Source organism: Urocitellus parryii, chromosome 1 (genome assembly GCF_045843805.1).
Source record: "Urocitellus parryii isolate mUroPar1 chromosome 1, mUroPar1.hap1, whole genome shotgun sequence".
NCBI classification, from domain to species: domain Eukaryota; kingdom Metazoa; phylum Chordata; class Mammalia; order Rodentia; family Sciuridae; genus Urocitellus; species Urocitellus parryii.
In genome coordinates this window covers 276,993,579-277,013,525 of record NC_135531.1, presented here as the reverse complement: position 1 = coordinate 277,013,525, position 19,947 = coordinate 276,993,579, and the positions used below count along the sequence as shown (strand labels likewise).

The 19,947-nt window shown below is 46.6% G+C and overlaps 1 protein-coding gene across 8 annotated transcripts in view; it reads right to left on the bottom strand.

Moving 5' to 3' along the window:
* Dis3l2 (DIS3 like 3'-5' exoribonuclease 2) overlaps positions 1–19,947 on the bottom strand; it is a 356,506-nt gene that overhangs the window by 51,838 nt on the left and 284,721 nt on the right. For all 8 annotated transcript variants that reach the window (XM_026396261.2, XM_026396260.2, XM_026396266.2 and 5 more), the window contains one exon: positions 13,248–13,481. In XM_026396261.2, coding sequence (XP_026252046.1) covers positions 13,248–13,481 — 234 coding nt within the window. The remainder of the gene's footprint in view (positions 1–13,247; positions 13,482–19,947) is intronic.

Sequence of the window (19,947 nt, the reverse complement as noted above, 5' to 3'; positions counted from 1 at the left end):
AGCAGCAACAACAAACAAACAACAACAACAAAAAAAAAGAAAGAAAGAAAGAAACAAAAGAGGTTAGTGGCTGCCAAAGGCTAAGAGTAAGTAGGAGGGGTTGACTATTAAGGGCTACTCAGAAACTTTCTAGGGTGATGGAACTGCCCCTATGTACATGACTGTGTGTATAGCTTACATAACTGTGTGTTAAAAAGGGTGAATTTTACTGTAGGTATTAATAAGGCAAAAGGTGATTCTGACTAAACATGGCTGGGGAGTCTGTGTTGGGAGATCCCAGAGACAGGATGTGAAACTTGGCCTTTTACAGACAAAGCAAAGAGACTGAAGTGTTGGGTGGAGCCACAGCAGGAAAAAAAAATGCAACTCAGAACAATAATAAAACCCCATTTCCAACCTGCGATGTTAACAGATTAAGGCAAACCCACAAGCTGGCAGCCCGGTGAGAAGGGTGACAGTGGACCATTGTTGTGCGCCTTGAACACCTCAGAACCCGAGTGGCCCCACTTTCCTGGGAAATATACTGAAGCCAGAAGCTCGAAAAATGTCCACTCTAGGATACACTGAAGAGCACTATTATTAGATGAGGAGTGACCAATGGCTATTTGTTGTTTTCATATTAATTTCAAAATTTTTTTATAAAACAAATGTATTATTTTTATGATGAAACAATGAAAGTTACTTAAAAAAATTTCACAGAAAGGTTAATTTCCTTCAATCTAGTATTAAGAATGCATTCCTAAGGAAATAACTCATAATACCTCTTTCATTTTGTAAGAATATGAATTGCACTGTTATAACACCAAGACCTGGAACTGTCCTGGCTGTAACCACCTGGGGAAAGCGTTCTGCTATATATCTCTGCTGTATACAGATACTGTCCTTATCTCCATGTGACCAACAAGGACACTGAGCACACAGAATTAACGTCACCCTGCTGAGTGAAAGCCAGGGCTAGAGCTGGGCAGTGGACCCAGAGGCTACGCTCTGGACCCCCACCCTTGATGCCCTACAGAAGGGCCTCAGCATGCTTCACGGACTGGATCCTGGTAGCAACAAGATAGCTGAGATGCTGGGCCTGGGCCGTCAGGAGGGAAATGGGGACTGAATAAGAGTCCTAAGCCAGGTCCTAGATAGACAGGGGTCCAGAGACACAGGGTGGGCAGCAAGGAGTCAGGCAACCAGATCAGGAAGCTGGGTAGCTGGGAGGGGCCCAGAAAGAGGCGCTCAAAGTTCTGTTGCTCTCCAGGGAGGCCAGGGTGAGTGGGCAGAAATGTGAGGCAGTCAGGCAACACAGAGTTGGGGCAGGGTGGAAGAAGCGCTAAGACCCAGGATGTGGCTGGGGTGGAGCAGGAGAAAGGTAGGGGCGCATGCTTGACTACTTACAGAACCAAACCACATCACTTACAGAGCGCAACACACCAGCATTCTCAGAGCTCAGTCCTAGCCCTTGCTCAAATGGGCTCAGACCTGAGCAGATTCTAATCCTCAGCAGAGTTTCTTATTTAGGTGACTCAGCTAAACACAAGCAGATAAGGAGCCTGCTAGGACTCCCCACTCCTTCGTCCTATGTGCTGCCCTCATGTCCCTCCACTCTGGCAGATTTCCTTTATCTTAGGAGGTCACAATTCAAAGGGCAGCTAAATAATTTCTCTTTGTTTTCAGCATTTCCAATATTTTCTTTTTTCAGGGCCGAGGGCCAGGCAAGCGCTCTGCTACTGATCTATATCCCCAACTCCCATTTTATGTATTTTCTAACAGCAAATTGCTAACCCTCATCATACAGAAGAAAACTTTTAGACAGAATGACTGTGTTTCTAGCTGACTTTTTTTTTTATAATTATTTAGTTGTCGATGGACCTTTATTTTATTTATACATGGTGCCGAGAATTGAACCCAGTGCCCCACATATACCAGGCAAGTGCTCCACCATTGAGCCACAACCCTAGCCTAGCTGACTTTTAAAGTATCCCTTTGGTCACAGCTTGTGTCCTCATGTGAAACACCAGAGCAGGCACCTGAACACAGGCCCAGGTTCTTCCTGTGCCCTTCTTCCACTCGTCTCTACTTCCTCTGGGAGGTGACATGCTACTCTGAGAGCTGATATCATATTCCAATCTTTCTGTCCCCAGGGCCTAGCAGGTACTCTATACCTAGTAGATACTCAAAAAATGTGGGAAATTAAAAAGATAAGTCATTTGGAATATTGTCAAGCAAGAAAATAATTTTAAGATTCTAAATTCTCTCTAGTTTAACAACATATGTCATTTGCATATGTTCCTTAAAATGGGGATGAAAGTATGATTACAAAACAAAACCAGTTGTGCTACAATACTATCATCCTTTCAGGAATGCAGAAACTTCTTAAGGAATTATGGAACCCCAATTATAAATGGCAGACTATAAAATGGGCATTATGTCCTCAGGCCCCCATGGCCTCAATGATACCCATCGCTAGCAGCCTGTGGCCACCCGGTGGTACACTCCATGAGGCCTGGCGTGCCTCCTGCACCTGACAACGTGAGAGGCTGATGGTGAGAGAGGAACCACAAGTGGTCTGCTCCCACCAGTCCAGGGTCAAGACTGTGGACAGAGAGAAAAAGAGAGCAAAGCTGCAAAGCAAAATCAATGTGGACCTAGAATAGGCTCACTAGGCACCCAGGAAGCCCCAGGTGTCAGGAAGGCAGGGGGAGAAAGGGGGAGGATGAAGAGGGGGAGGACAACTACTGTGGGGCAGGCTCCTGAAGGGAGTGGGGTGTGGGACTGGGTGAACAAGTGGGGTCCCAGGCTCTGCAAAGGCAGGGAAGGAGGAAGGGAGAAGGCAGAGAGCTGGCAGGAAGCAGGTGCACCACTAGCAGATACACAGCAAGGGCCTCCAGAGGCAGGAGGGTCTGGAACTGATGTATGAGCCCAGTGGTTTTCATATGTGGGTCTCAGATGAAGCAGAATGTGGGGAAAATGAGACAATCAGACTTCACCAAGCTCAACCCAGTCAAGTAAATGACTACTGGGTAATGTGAAATTATGTTTAAATAATGGAGATAATAGACTAGTTTTTTAAAGAAAGTGTCCTTGCCTGGCAAAATAAAAAACCAGTGATCCTATATTTTGTCCCTCAAATATTTTTGAGAATCTTGTTGGTCCATGACACCTGCAGGTTTTTGGGTGTCAAGGCATAGGCAATATTTAGGGGGAACTCAGTGTAGCAGTGGAGTTTAAGACAGGGGTCTGGCCTGGGAAGCAGAGCCCCTAGCTCATTGAACAATGAAAAAGGAAATCAACTGTGTCATTCCAAAGTAGCAGTCATGGTTGAAATCTAAGGATCAGCTGCAAGAGTTTCCTTTCTCCAATGCAGATTTTACGTCAAAGAATTCCATGTCTCTTATGTAGCTGTTTGGCTCACACTCCAGTGACGGGTGTGACACGGGGGCAGGGCAAGGACATGCAGAGTGTCCTGTGAATATAAAGGTGACAAGTCCTACTGTTTCCAAATCATGAGTACAATTACCCCAAAAGGCAGAGTTCCAGGGAGGTCAAATTGCCTCCTACCTGTTAAGGCTACTAACCTGAAAGAAGAGGAAGGAGGTACTTAATTGCCCCTGGAAAGTCAGAGACTTACACTTGAGGACGCTCTCAATGCTGACCAGGATGTGACCTAGTCTCTTTTCTGACAGCCCAGCAGCAACCATGCAGAATATGTATGTCCTAGGGAGGTCGCTTCCACTCAAAGCAAATATGGACTCTCATCTGAATTGCGCAGAGGGAACATCAGGCTGGAGAGCTTCCCCTGCTACTCAGCTCATTCTCTCTGTCACAAGGACAAGAGGAGTGGCTGATGGTGGCTCGCCCTAGAGAGAATCCTCTCAAGAGACAGGTAGAGATTTGGTGCCTCCTCATCTCTCCATGCTGAGGGTCAGCATCTCCCTTCCCTTGTGGCACCTCGGGGTCTCTGCCTTCCCTTGGAGAGCCCCTTCTGCCGCTGCACATGAGTAAAAACACAAAAGTGCTCAGTGCCTCAGAAGCACTGCAAACCCCTGAGGTGCTGAAGCTTCCTGGTTCCTCACACCTGTCCAGGCAGCTCCACCTCAGAAACTCCTCATTACACCCTGTTTTAGAACCTTGGATGCCCTGGAAAATAATCAAACACCCAACCCTTTTATTCAGGAGAGGAAGACCGGCCCTGGCAGTTCATAATGTGTGTCTAATTCTCTTACATAAAGGCCCCTCCCCTCTAAGGACACAGTCCACTCTCCCCACTGTGGCTGGCACCACCCACTTATTAGAAAGACCAGTATGCACAGTGATGTTTAGAAACCTGGAAGCACCTGGGTAAAAACCAAGCACTGTGCAGGGGCTGGTTTAAGAACTAAGTCTTAGGAAAGGAGACAGGGTAGCAACTGGAAGATGACAAGATACTGTGACTGAAGACAGGTGACAGGTATAAATAAAGTGTCAGAGGCATGCTAAAGGGGAGGGCTGGTGGAGCAGGTTGTGCCTGGGAAAAGCAGGGTGTGGCAAATGCAAACCTCTCTGCAGAGGCTCTGGAGCCTGAGAAGTGAACAAGAAGTTTCAGGGGAGGCGGTGAAGAAGGAAGGGTGGGAATAGCTCTTTTTCTATCTGTAAGAAGTGAGCCTGGATATGTATGGGCACATGGAAAGAACCAGAAGTGAAAAGCTTCTGGAGCAGAAGCCAGGCTATTTTCTAGAGTAACTTAGAAAGTAGTATTCAGGATCCTCCTGCTGAGGCTCTGCACTGGCCCTGCCCAAGAGAACAGAAGCAGCACTGCAGCCCTGTCCTAGAAGGGCACCCATAGCCAGGGTGCTAGGACCACCCTGGAAGCACCCAGGGATTCCATCAGCCCTGACTCAAGCCGCAGTGCTTTTGCTTTTGTTTTACCTGCGTTTCTAGTAAGTACACACAGTTCTTTGCAAGATCACTATGTAGCCGTAGGGTAGGAAATTTGTCTTATGCTGCCTTCAGGCTCCTTATCAGGGATGAGTGGCATTCATATTACAAGAGGAACTCCAGAGGAAGACTAACTGTCCAGTGTCAGGAGCAATAGTGTCTGAGTGTGCATGTGTGATAACTTCCAGAATAAACCCAATCCCTTCTAATTTTTGTGAACTGTAAGTAATGGCTATGTGACACGTCTAAAGGATGACTGAGCACGTGAAGAGTGGAGGGCTATAATAATAAGCTGCTTGGCAGGGTTAGTCTGACACTTAATGATATATATTAGTTTTTATGTATAGGTTAATAAGCTGCAAATAGTGATCAGCTCAAATAAGTAACTGTAATTAGTATTAGTTATATATAAGTAGGTCAAATTTGTTTATGCCTTGGAATGCATAAGCATGAATTGTTTTCTGTAATTTCATGTGAAATTAAAGCTCAATAATGAAATTGAAATCAATCTCTGCCCCAGCTCTCTCCCTCAAAGGAAAGAATCTGGAACCCCATGACTGGCATTCTTGTGCTCCCAATTCCCTTTGAAGCCCAGAGTGCAGTGTGCTCCCCTGCCTCCTCTGCACAGCCTTCCTGGAGAGCCCTGTGTGCATGAGAGCAAGGAACCTCAGCTAGGGGTTTATTTTATAAATGAGATAGATGCATTTAAGTGAAAATTTTGCTAATATGATTGTTATGAAACTGGTAACTGGGAAAAACAAGAAAAATCAGGCAGGCTAATAAGTATTCTTTAAGCTTCACTGACTCTATCGCTTCTCGGCCTTTTGGCTAAGATCAAGTGTAAGCTTCACTGACTCTAGAACTAGCCGTGGCCTGAAGTAATGTGCTGTCAACATTTAAATGGAAACCCCGAGCTTCTAGCAGGAGCCCTCCTGGACCTGTCTGTCACTACCCTAACAAGAAGGGGGTGGTTCTTATAGGGGCCAGAGTATCTAGAGCAAGTCTGTTTTCTCTAGCCTTAATTCAGTTGATTTCCTTATAAGTATTCTTGTCAGGCCTAGGAGCTATTTTACACAGGGGAGGTAAGGGCGACAAGAAAACTAATGCAGTCACAAGTGTACTCTAAGAATCTGAGGGAGATGGTTGCTCTCACACCAGTGCAGATGTGAGGGGTTTCTTTAAGGTCTCTAAGGAGAGGGAAGGGAGACATTAGTTTGGGGCAGGGGTCACTCCCCAGTCTCAACATTAGCCAAGAGTTTTGCAGGGTATTTTCAACTACCTCTGTCTGTTATTTCAAATGTTAGGAGCCTTAGAAATACTTTTCACAATAACTAATGCAATGGGGAAATCCTTTCACATGTGCCTGGGCATAGGAGAGAGCAGGAGAGAGCTAGCGAGGGCAAACCTACAGGCAGAGCACCCGCCTTTTAGGTGCCCTGATTCAGGTGCTGCGGAGAGCAGGAGCTGGTATGACCTCTCTTAAAGGGACACAGCAGTGTGTTTCACGATTCTTAAAAATGTCCATATCCCTGCCCGTCATCACAATTTAAAGACCAGGCTGAGATTTATGAACAAAAAAGGCAATCATACTATTATTTATAGTTCCAAAAATCATAACTAAAATGTCCCAAACTGGGAGTACTTACATGTTTAAGAGATTATTGATATGACAAAATATAACGCAGGCATTATAAAGTTCTAGAAAGCTACATCCCTCGGGCCCTAGATTTCCTCAGGACACAGGGAAAAATTCATTGCTTACTGTTATAGAGCAGAACATAATTTTTATATTTTATATATATATAATGTTATGTTAACTACCTTCCCTCCTGTCATAATGTGGTGAGGGGAAAAATCCACGAGAAATGATAGTATATACCTCCAAAATTAAAAAGAATTCACACCAAAATAATAACAGTGGTTATTTCTTGGAAATGGGATTTCAGGTGATTTTAGTTTCTTCTTTATACTCTAAATTGCTATAGTCTATTAGAAAGTTTTCTTTGTGGAGGCAGAAGCAGGGCAGAGGCGAACGTGGGGTCTTGGCTGATGATTCTGGTGATTCCCACCCTCCTGTCTCGCCTGTCTAGGCTTCAAGGCCAGTGTTAGCCGAGCCCTCTCTCGAGAGGTCCTTCCTTATACAGCTCCATAACCGCTTCTATGCTGCTGGCCCCCAAATGGTTACCCCTTGCCCAACCTGCCTGATAATGGTTTCATGGCGCTCCGCCTCCTTCCTGCAGTCTTCAAGGCCTAGCCCCTTCCCCTTTTTCTAGCTTCACCCTCAATACGCTCTACACCACACAAGGCCCCTCAATACGCTCTACACCACACAAGGCCCCTCTGTGCCTGCGCCTGCACTCTGCTGGCCTCTGCAGCTTGGCTGGTCCCTTGGGTCTTTCTAGAGTCTCTGCTGGGAGATCGTGCTCACCCCAGGCCAACCTCTCCAAGGCAGTACCCCTACACTCTGGGCAGGGTTGTCCCACACAGCATTCTTTTCCGGTCTTCTTCAGGCTCCATCACAACCTTAAGAACTGGGTCTGAGTCTTATTCCTTCATCTTTACATGTTCAGCACCCAGCACACTAGGCCCCCAATCAAAGCTTTCTGAAGACATGCTGAGGGATGGACTCTCTAAAAAGCATGCCTCCTGGTCAGCAGCTTACTCTTGTGTTTTACTCACGACATATCAATGAGATTAAGAGTCAGATGGTGTGAAAGTGCCCTTCCTCATCTTGCACCAAATACCGTCCTGTACAAAAAATAATCAACAGAGAGCTGGGACGCTCACTCCTGGAGAGCTGTTGTGTAGAAGGGAAGGAACAGAACCAGATCCTATGAGACACACTGCTTTCAGCATTGGGGCAGGTGCGGGAAAAGCCACCCAGCCTCCCCAGAGCCTGTTTTGTCAAGAGCAGTCCCTGCAGTCAGTCAGCCAGGAAGGCATGTGGGCCCTACCCTGGCTGGGAGGAGCCTGCAGAGGGGTTAATGAGAGCCACTGATCCTTTGGCTTCAGGCTGATTAAAGCGACCTGTGCTGGTAAATAGAGCAAGGGAGCTGGTGCTGAACAGATTTGTCCTTCTACTGCCATCCTCTAATCAGACCTGCTAAACATGGTACTAATCAAAGGAATAATTTACTTAATTGCAAGAAACCATCCTGGGAGCTAACATAGCACAACTGTTCTCCATTACCCAGCCTGGCTTCCCAGGGAAGTGATGATGAGCTGCTAAAAACTCACTGGGTGATAGGGCTGAACTGCTTGCCCTTCATTTAAGCAGGGGTCATCAGCAACGTGTGGACCCACAGGCCAAACTGCTTTTCAACCATTCAGGTGCCAAAAATAGGCTTTACATTTTTCAATGGTTGAAAAATAATCAAAGGAAGAAAAATATTTCATACATGTGACAACTGTATGAAATTCAAGTCCTTCAAGTTTTATGGGATCACAACCACCTTCATTCATTTAAAGCACGTGGACATGGCAGGGCTGAGGAGCAACACAGAGAGCATATGGCCTGTGAGCCCAAATCATTTTCTCTGGCCCTTTAACAAGTCTGCCAACCCCTGATTTAAAGACTAGGCTAGGTCAAGGTCATCCACAACAGCATTCCATAGCAGCTTGGGTCCAAGAGTATTAAGTGATCTCCATTAACAAGGTCAGCTTTACAATCAAGTCTACAAAGAAACTTCCTGAAGTCTGGGCTTTCGAAATTGTCTCAAGTAGGATTTATATGAGATGCAGCTGAGAATTTAGGAAAGCTAGAGCCTCCTTTAGTTTGGAGGAATTTGCCTCAGAAGATGGAAACAACAGGGTACCTCACCCAACTTCAAACACCCTCTGAATTCAGAAATTGCTTCAACTCTCCCCATGACCCCTGTGGGGGGTAGGGCTCCCACAGGCCCCAGGCCTAACCACACAAGTTCTCACCTCAGCAGCCTTCTGGGAGGTGCTGTCACCTGACTGAACAGAAAGGCTGGGGAGAAAGCCCCAGAAAGCTTGAGTTTCCCCAAACTATAGACTGTTCCTAAGTTTTTGTTCTCTCCCAAAGCTCAAGATGCAGATGATTTTTATTTTATTGTGATTTTTATTTTATTTTTTTACTATAAATATAAAAAAAGTCTGGGCAACCTTATGGCAGCCTCCTTTTAAGAAATAGGAGATACATGTTATAAAACAACCTAGAATAAGCATCTTTGTTAAGTCCCTGTGTTATCATGACGGCAGCAAACGTGGAGATGGAAAACATGGAAAGGACATCATTTAACTCATTCAACTGAAAAGCACAAGACTGCATCTGAGGCCTGCATTTGCTTTTGGGTAGTGAGGCAAAGGAGAGTCATTTCATGGTGCAAAACCCTATCTGGAACCAGGTCTGAGCTCCAGGAAAGAGACATCTGGAGCGGGCATCCCACCTGGTAGGCACTGCTGCCCAGTGCATTTCTCATCACAGGACACAGCAAGGTTGCTATTATCTGATTGCATGGTGGAGTCAGGAACAGGAGGTCCCAGGCTGAGGCTCACCAGCTCAGACAAGGTTGAGGCAGTTGCACTCTGTTCCCCTTGACTGGGGAACACCCAGTGGTCACGCTGCTCTGCGTTTCTGAGGTTATCATGGTTTCTGTCCCAGACTCCACAACAGGCACCAGATTAGAGACATGCACTCCGCCCTTATTCATCTCAAGGGCAAACCGACTACTTAGAAAGGTGAAACTTCTGGTTTGGCTGATTTATCTTGGACCCATGGGCCTAATGTGTGACATGATGGTGTCTCCTCTCTAATTGAGCTAGCTTTTGTAAAAGGATGTATTTTTTAGGCCACCACCCAAAACGTGGACATTGTGAACTGGGGCAAAAAAGCTTCAGAGAACATCTCCAAACAGTAGACTACTCAAACAGCATCAAGGAAAAATGGATTTTTGTGAGGGCAAAAGCAGGCAATAAGGACAGGAGGACAAATGCAGTGACTTCTGAATGGGGCCATTTAGCTGATTTATAATCGATCTCACCAGTGTCCCTGGCTGTGGGAGATTGATGTCTCCTCCTTCTAAAGCTGGGGTCACCCAGACTTGTTTTCTGGAAAACCAAGGAATAAACTCCAAGGATGCAAATTCGTTATTTTCAAACCTTAATTAACTGGAACCAAATTAGGACTTTTGAGAGTGTTTTTTTCTCCCACTTTAAAGGAAAACTTTTTTTTTCTTAAGTCAGCATGGTGTAAATGGAGAGAAACTGAACAAAGAGCTATTTGGATGTTTTGCCTTTGGGGGTCTCAGCTTTCTAATTTATAAATTGAAAAGGCCATTGAGGTTTAGATATCAAAAGTCATTTTCAGCAATAAAATGTGGATTATTGGACATGCCGACAATTTATCAATAATCTGTGAAGGTTCCCTGTCTTCACCATCACACCTCTCCTACTGCTGCGAACTGAGGTCACCCGGCAGTCTTTTCCAGTTTGTTGAGTATTTCATACACTTAATCCAATTGAACTTTACATCAACCTGATGGGGGTAATGTCTCTGTTATACTAGAAACCCGCATAGTTGGTGTGACTGAGTAGCACTTGGTGAGTTATTCTAGAAGTCAGGTAAAGAAGGGAAACATGTAGAACAGATTATATATAATTTTGTGTTTTGGCTTAATTTATATAAGTGCACATTCATTTACTATTGTTGAAAAAGTAAGCCTTTTTAAAAAGTATATGCTAATTAGATTTCCACAGTCTTTTCTGAATGAACTACACTCAATTTATTGTCTTTTACTTACAGTTTAAGCCATTTGTAAAGCAATTTGAATACAGAATGATTCCTGAATTTTAGTATTTCCCCTGCACTTGTACAGTTGTCTCACCTACAGAATGTTTATTTATTTATTTATTTTTGATAGTACTAGAGATGGAACCCAGGCTGAGCACAGTTGGCAACTGCTCTATCACTGAGCTACATCCCCAGTCCTTTTATTTAATTTTATTTTGAAACAGGGAGTCTTGCTAAGTTGCCCAGGCTGGCCTGGAACTTGAGATCCTGCTCCTCAGGTTTCCTAGTAGCTGGGATCACAGGCATGTGCCACCGTACCCAGCAAAAACAGAATTTTCAAACACTCATCCAAATCTTTCTAAAATATTTAACTTAGTTTTAACAAAAACAACACATTTCTTTTTTATGATTATATTCAATTACTTGACCTATTTAGGTAAACTAGATAGTTATTTATATTTAATTACAGCAATGCATGACAAGTGCTGGAATCACCTAGGTTCAGGGACATATGCACAATTCCCCTGATCATGGAAGGAAGAGGTGCTAAACAGCTGAGGGCAGCCATGAGCACCAGGCACTGCTGTGCACAGAGGAAGGGGAGTGCTGGTGAGATGGCTGTGAGCATCCAGGCAGTGAGTTTTAAGAAGACAAGTGGAGCCAGGCATGGTGGCGCCAGCAACTTGGGAGGCTGAGGCAGGAGGTTTGCAAGTTCGAGGCTGGCTGGACAACTAATGAGACCATGACTCAAAATAGAAAGGGTTTGAGGGCTCAGTGGTAAAGCACTTGCCTAGCATGCATGAGGCCCTGGTTCAATCCCCAGAACTGGAAAACAAACCAACCAACCCACACAAAACACAAACAAAACTTGCCCACCCACACACACAAACACACACCAAAACAAAACAAAACAAAACAAAAGACCCCAAACCAAAACCAAAACCAAACAATACAAAACAACAACAACAACAACAACAACAAAACAAAACAAAACAAAAAAAACAACCAGGAGGCAGTAGAAAGGCTGAACTGGAGCTGAGGAGGAAGGTCAGGGCATCATTAGTATTCATGCAGCTGAGAGTTAAAACCAGGAGAGCAGAAGAGTCCATTCAGGGAGGGAATGTGGAGCAAGATGAAAGGAAGGTGGGGAAGATCCCAGTGAATGGGATCCCAGGGTGAGCAGAGGTAGAGGCTTCTAGAAAGGGGACATTACTAGAGATATGCAAAGGGAGATTCAGGAGGTGGCCCAAGGGCCTAGTGCAGGATGGATATCCAGGAAGCAAGAATCCAGGGGATGCTGGGGGGTGGCAATTAGAGTGCCTTGGGGATTTGTAGGAAGCAAGAAGCCCTGCTGCAGTCTCCTATGCCTTAGTCCCTCTTCCTCCAGCTCATGTCCTCCTCCTGCTATTCTGCCTATCATTTCCCCTGAGCATGCAGAAGGGCAGGAGAGTTCAAGGAGCTGCTCTGACTGCAAGCACAGGCAGGTCTGATCATCCAGGTCCTGAGACCTTACTACTAGGTTGGGGCAGCACCTATTTGCAATGCCTGCTAGGAAGCAGTCATGCAGGTTTGTGGCAGAAGGTAGGATGAAATCAGAACCTCCACGGCAAGGTCTTAAAGCAGGGCTGGGGAAAGAAGTCTCTGCAGGGTAAGCTATGCTAATGGTCTGATAAGCAGATCCCTCAGGCAATCCCAGTGATCTTGCTGCTACCCACTCCATTTTTCAGATACATGGAGACAATTCCACAGCACACAATGGCCTGGGGAGGAAAGTGTGGGTCAGAAATACAAATGAAAAAAGATTCCATGATATAAAACATAAGCTCCACTCTTGTAATGTGCTGACAAGCAATGAAAAGAGAATTCCTGGGTCCTAGCTGTTATGAACTCTGGAATATGGAAATTTACCTGATCCAAGTGACAGCTGCCTAAGTCCCAGTGGGCTGACAGTGTCAGAATCACTGCAACTACAGCCACTGTTTGCTTCAACAGCCAACATTCTCCAGGCTCCTCTCTTCCCTACTTCTTCAGATGTTAAACAAATAACTCTCTTTGAGGAATAAGAAGACATACTGGGGGGCTGGGGCTGGGGCTCAGTGGTAGAGACCTTGCCTAGCATGTGTGAGGCACTGGGTTTCATCCTCAGCACCACATAAAAATAAAAAAAATAAAATAAAATTAAGCTAAAAAATCCACATAATATTAAAAAAAATGACACACTGTTTTTTGACCCTCACGATCACACACTGCCCAGCTACTTCCTAAACATGCGTGTCTTCAGTTCTTGCCTTCATGAGAAGGGATTCAGACTAAGAACCTGAAGTGAGGATCAAATCCCAGGCACAGCCTCTCCACAGAAAACAGCAGTGGTTTGCTTGCAGAGCTACCTGCACAGACACCATCCTTTTCTGTGACTGTGTCACCAGGCCTCATGCCTGTGGAGTCTGGAGGGTGGGTGGGAGAGCAGCACAGTGTGGTGGAATGCCTGGGGAAAAGCCAGGAGAGACCAAGACTGCCATGCTGCCTCATCCCACTGGCTTCAGGAATGAGTCAAACTTTACGGTCGCACTGAACAAAACACACTGACCTGATCCAAACGCAGGGCGCCGTCCACAAAGCGCTGTTGGCGAAGCTGTTTTGCGATTCTGTGCAGGTTCAGGACCGCCTGGTGCACTTCCTCGCTGCTGTGTTCTGGGGAGATGGGGGGCAGCTCCTCCTCAGGGATCTTCTCAGATGGGCTTTCAATCATGCTCTGAGCATGCTCATAGCTCAGTTTGGTGCAGGAGCGGATGATGGTCCGGCCAAACCACTCCTTGAGGATCTGCAGAGACAGACGCATTGTGAGAAAGCTGGGAGGAGATGCTTTTCCAGGTTTTTCTTCATTCAAGCCTTCACCACACAAACTCAACAAAGATTTATGGAGTGCTTGACCTTGTGCTCAGGATGGTGTTATACAGTTGAATCAGACATGGTTGCTGCTGCCCTCAAGCAGCTGGGACTCTACCAGACCTGGGCTGAATTCGATAGGCAGTGAAAGTCTACGAATGTCCCCAAACACACCTCGAAGAGTGAAGAGCCTGTGAGAATCTTCTTCATTAGTTTTAGGAGAGTGGTCATCAATTCATTACTTGGGGCAAGAGGAGGGACAGTTGCCGGAGATGTGACAGATGATGTCTGGGCTTGGTAATGGCTGAGGAGGAAGGAAAGGGGAGAAAGTAGGGCCATGGACAGAAGCAGAGGACACAGGTGAGGAGGAAGGATGAGTGGACAAAGGGAAAACCAATTTCCACATGTCTATGTAGAGAAAGAACAGGGTTTTGGACAACAATCCCTTACTGTGAGGATCTGTCCTGTCATTATTAGATAATGTTGAGCAGGATCCCTGACCTCCACCCAGTAACATCCCCCCTCCCCAGCTAACAACCAGAAATGTCTCTAGACACTGCCAAGTGTCCCCTGGAGAAAAAGCCCAGACTCCAAGGGCTATGCCAGTTCAGTGGTGGAGCTTGATGAATGCAGAGATTACTTTGAGGTATATTTCAGTCTTTCAATTTCTCTGTATTTTCTATAAGCCTTTATGATTTTAAGAAGAAAATAAAATAAAACATGAAAATTCTGGGGGGACTTCTAAGTCTGAGGTGCAGATTGAGATCCAGATGAGGGTATCTACAGGGCATCTGGGGTGCTGCTCAGGGCCTGAGACGGTGGCTGGTCTGGTTCAGGAGAGCCGGCACCACCCCTCCAGGGGCTCAAGGAAGGAAGAGTCGGGCTGCGCTCCCCTATACCTGCCCATGTAGGGAACAGGGAAGCCAGAGGATGAGAAAAGAAGAAAAATAAGAGGGTCCAGAAGGAAAAGACCAGGTACGTCTAGTGGTAGGAAAAGGGGGTGGGGGAGAACTGTTAGAAAAAAGGATACTGACACAGAACAAGACCATTAAAATGGCACTTCTTACGAGACAGGCACTGATGACCCACTTTCCACACGGCGGCAGCTACTGATTCTCCCAACAGTCCTATGAGGTAGGAAGTTTATGAACCTCATTCTTCAGTCAGGAAACCAAGGCACAGAAGAAAAAAAAATAATTTGTCCAAGGCCATGTCACTACAGAGTGGCAAAGGGGAACAGAACCCAGGTAGTGCCACCTCAGTGTTTAGCTCTAACTCACCAGTGTCACACAGCACCATCTGAATGTCAAGAGGATTAAAAGAAAGAGAAGTCCAGGTGTGCAGAACTGCACCTGCCACTCGGGGTGTCGGAAAGACTGGACACTCTGGACACCCTGGGCCGGGCTCCTCTGCCTTCAGGGCAACCAGAACTTTGTCTCCATCAGCCTCAGCCTCAAGCATGTGTCCATATGCCACTCAAAAAGTGACACTTCAGGGCTGGAGCTGTGGCTCAGTGGTAGAATGCTTGCCTAGCATGTGTAAGGCACTGGGTTCGATTCTCAGCACCATGTATAATTAATAAATAAAATAAAGGTCCGTTAATGATTAATAAAAATAGTTTTTTAAAAAGTGACACTTCTTGTACGGGTCATCATATGAAAAAGTCTGGGAAGCTTTGGGTGGGGGATGAGCATATGGCTAAGCAGAAGCAATGCAACTACTGTGGATGGTGGTTTCCAGAAGACCAGCGAGAAGGAAAGCCGTTGAGAACCATGACAGAGGGTACGTTCATTGTGTTTACAGGGTAGGGAGAAGAAACCAGTATGGAAGGAAGATTGAGTACACAGAAGAACAACAGGACCTGGGGTTAAATGGAGGTGATGGAGGCCATCCATCCAGGATGGGAAGAGAGGCCTGGGGAGGCAGGCAGGGAGGAGGGGGATGAGCCCCAGGGGAAAAAGAGTGAAGTAGGGAATGCTCACACCAGAGAGCCGAAGTCTATGCAGGAAAGGATAAAGGAGACAGTTCAAGGCTCTAGAGCCTGAGGAAAGTGGAAAAGTTCCAAGATGCAGACTGTGGGAATCATGATTCTGAAGCAAGGGAAGGTAGCAGAGCCGAGTGACTGGGGGTGAGGGCATGCAAGAAGGGGTGAGCATTGGTCAGGAGCGGAACCTTCAAGTCTGGGCATTCAACACCCTCTTGCTCTTCACCAGCCAAACCATTCTGTTCACAGCCTCAGAGACGATGCCTCCCATGAACAGCCCTCAGAAGGTCTGTATGTAAGTGCTCCTCTAGGGTAGAGCCCAGCTCAGGACTGTCCACCCGACAAAGCCTTCATGGACACATCTGCTAATCTGACAGGCTACAGAAAGCCCTCTGGTGCCCACATCCTCCCTTAAAAGAAGAATCAACACTGTCAAAAAATGGCAGCCGTGAGATGGAGGATGAGAATGATGACAATCATTCATGTCTTGTATCATTCAGCGCAAAGAGCTATAGAGAGTTGTGCATTTAATTTTTTCTTCAAAAAAAAAAAATACAATCCTGAAACTATGCTTTCCAGATTATTCCAAGAACTAGGAGGAACTCAAATGCACATTTGAGTCTTACACTGTGGCAAGCAGGACCTGAAGCCGGCTCTTGGGAGCTCCTGTGCTGCAGGCAAGGGTGCCCACAGCGCCAATCCAGTCCTGTCCAACAGCTGGGGGTGCCCTGTGCAGGAGGGAGCCCCTTCCAGGGCAGCCCACGCATGCCCTACACACCACATTTCTTGAAGAGAGCTGCTTCAACCTCCTCTAGAATGACAGGGCCACGGCCTCTTCATTCTTGTGGTCTCAGTGTTTTCCCCTGGAGAGTCAGTCGGCTTGCTTCCGTTTCTCCCTTTCCTTCCAAATCCAGTCCCTCCTCCCGTGTGTCCACATTGTGTTTGTTAGACAGCCTGTCTTCCACTCGCTCAGGGAATCCAGCTTCCACCCCACGCCACGCCTCTCTTTCTCACAGGTCACAAGTGGCCTCGTGGATTCCTTCCTGTGCCCAGGTCACAAGGTGTGTGGCCTCCCGGGGTCTGTGTTCTTTTTCCCTAGAGGATGCTCCGAGCAGGTGACCTCAGCACCCTGAGGGGCATTTGTTTTCACCTAAGCTGTGGGGCCACAAACTGCTTTAGAATCTAATGAGAGCCCTGATGAGATTCACCCCGCAACATGTGCATGAAATTTGGCAGCAAGCTGCGTGAGGTACCCCAAGCCCATGCACACTGTCTCCATGCATACCTTTGTCGCTCCCTCTGAACCCTCTGATTGCTGAGCCCTGACCAGGGGCTCCATGTAATCTCGGGGAGTTCTTAAAGTTCATTACCTGGCCCTTTCCCAAATCAGATGCCCCCGCCCCCAGCTTGTTTACTGCCATCCTGGCAGCACATGCAGTTCACCTGAAGTACCGCTCCCTGTCCAATGGGCACCTCTGCTCTTTTGCTTCCTTCTCAGTCAAGGCAGAAGTCCCTTCCCAACAACACACCTGGATGCTGCCAAGCTGGGGCCTGAGTTGGTGTTTCCTGAAGCTCTTTCCCCTGGCTTCAGCCCTCCCCTCACAGCTGCATCTCTGGAAATCGGCCCTGATCTTCTTTTTAAACATACAAAGGGTTGAGGAGGAGGCCTGGAGTCACACCTGACAGTCACTAAAATAATTATGAGGCTAGGAAAAGCGGCCTGAAACCACCTCTGGGAAGGAAGGAAGCCTGTGGCAGCTGCAGTGGGAAAGCAACGATCCACCCAGAAGGGACCAGGAGCAGCCAGCCCCGGCGTGGAAGGCAGGCCTCTCTGGAGGGAACACCTCATTAATTTCCAATTTGGAAACTGTACTCACATCAACGCCCAGTCCATAACCAGGGCCAGTGGCAGAAGACAAAAGGACAAAGGGTTTTTCATGGAAAAAGTTAAAAAGCCACGAGGAGATGCATAAACAAAACCCTTCAGAAGAAGATCATGTCCTGCTTCTGCGGAATCACAGGACTCGGGCCACTCCTGCGGAGGGCAGCAAGTTTGCTGCACACACTCTGGGACACTAGTGCTGGGAATGTCAGGTTAACAGAGTCAGCCCTGACTACAGGGTATTGGTGGGAAAACCCTGGGCCAACTAGGAGCCCACACCATCCACCGGCATGGCACCTCTACACCCAGGAAGACTGAAACAGCCCAGCACCCTCAGTCCCAGACCCTGACATCCCACACAGGAGGGGGAGGGGGAGTCCCTTATTCAGCCTGTTCAACAGCTGAGAAAACAGACTTCCTGAGAGTCACACAAGCTCCCAAGTGGCAGCCATGGGCAGATCCACAACCAAAGGCTTAGATTCAAAGTCTATCTTTTCTTATATTTCAGCTGAATGTCATAAAATAGAAAAGCGATAGATGTGAAATAAAGAAGCAAATGTACCTCAAATGCATATCAACTTTCTATAGTTTAAAGAGACAACTGTGTGAGGAAACCTTTGAACACTGTGTCCTAATACCATTCAAATGTATTTTAAAACTTATCCTCTGAAAAATGTCAGCCCCTCAGTAAGACACCTCTGGTTCTAAAAACTGCTAATGGAGTTAATTTATAATTTTAAATAATAAGATGTAAAATCACTTCTGCAGCAACTCTACGTCCCATCTATAAAATGTTTAGTTCAAAAGACATCTTAGAAAGAAAGAAACATTTTCCTGACTGAAGCAAAACCAGGCTGTTTGAGTGGCAATGGCGGGAAAAGGGGTGGGTAAAAGAGAAGCCAAATGTGCCAAGAAGAAAGCATCTGACAAAGAAGTGGGCAGAAAGAGGAGGGCTGGAAGACAGCAAGGGGCAGGTCAAAGGAAGGACTGCCTAGTGAAGGCCTTGGAAGCAGCAGGCAGAGGCTGGGGGGTAGCTGAGGAGTAGGGGACTCTTCCACTAGGCCCACCCCTGTACTAGGCCCAATGTGATGGGGTGAGACCCAGGTTCTTCTTAAAAAACACGAGAGCCTGAGCATACCTGCAATCCTAGTGACTTGGGAGACTGGAGGCAGGAGAACTGCAAGTTCAAAGTTCAGGTTCAAGGCTAGCCTCAGCAACTTAGCAAGACCCTGCCTCTCCCACAAGCAAAAAAAAAAAAAAAAAAAAAAAAAAAAAAAAAGCCTGGGGATAGAGCTCAGTGGTAAAGTGTCCCTGGATTGAATTCCTACTACCAAACAACAACAAACAAAAATAACAACTAACCAATCAAACAAGTATAAAACTTCCCCCAAACAAAGAGAGCCACCAGGCTAAGATGAAGTTGTAAATAGCAAGACTTGTGCCCCAGCAGCAGCAAGCTCCATTTATACCTGAGAGCTCACTTGCTCCTTATTGGCACACAGAGGCCAGATCCTGGAGTGTTCCATGGCTGCACTGTCGGGGTCCCAGAGGAAGCATGCAGAGGCCCACCAGAGCCCTCTGCCCAGGGCACAGGCTGCAGAGGGCCTCATGTCTGTCAGCCTGTTTTAGTTCCTAAGTCAGTTTGTTTATGTGCTAGAATTCTCTCCAAGATTTATTTGTATAGCAAAAAATGCCTAAGTGTACTGAGCACTCTTCTGCTCTCCAAGGTGGCCTGCCATTGAGCTTGCCCACCGGTTCTGAGGGCTAGAACCAGGTCCCTTCCCATTCTGACCTGTTGACAGCTGTCTAAACTTCTGAGGAAGGAAGTGGAGGAAGCTTCCTCGAATGTTTGCCTGGCACACCAAACCCTGAGAGCAGCAGGAAACGTGAGGAGATCCCAGAAACTTTGATGGTGCCGAGGCAGGAATTTCATTCTGGTTAACAGTGGGTGGGGGTGCTATGCCCGAGTGGGCCTTGAAAGCATCTCCTCTCCCACAGGGCAGTGGAAGGAACCCTTAGAGCTCATCTTTGAGAGGCCTGAGGGTGTGGGAAGGAAACTGGAGGCTAGCGGGAGGAAGCAAGGAAGCAAAGTGGGAGTGCACTTGTTTTAGAGCCCAGGACAGCCCACTCTGCTCTTTCTGACACTCAGGAGCCATGTCTTCAGGTTCAAGTCAAACCCACTGTTAATAACATCAAAAAGTGGGAGAAAAGCTGATTAAAAGGAATTTTTACTTACTGGCATGACCATCTTATAAATAATAAATGTCTTACTTTGTTTCATTTCTTGAAAATATTTCATTTTGAATTCTTATTTTAAGTCCAAGCAACTGAACTGTTCAGTTCAGTTCTGTGATTCCCCTGAAGTGACCTTAGGTAAGCCATCTCACTGTGCCTTCATTAGGAAATGGGACATGTAGGGCACAGAACACAGCAAAGTTCTTCCCAAAGCACCCTTGTCCTAGAGCTGTTGCTACAGGCCTGAAATAAAACAATTCTGCTCCGCCTCTGGTAATGACTAAAGATAGATATTCTGGG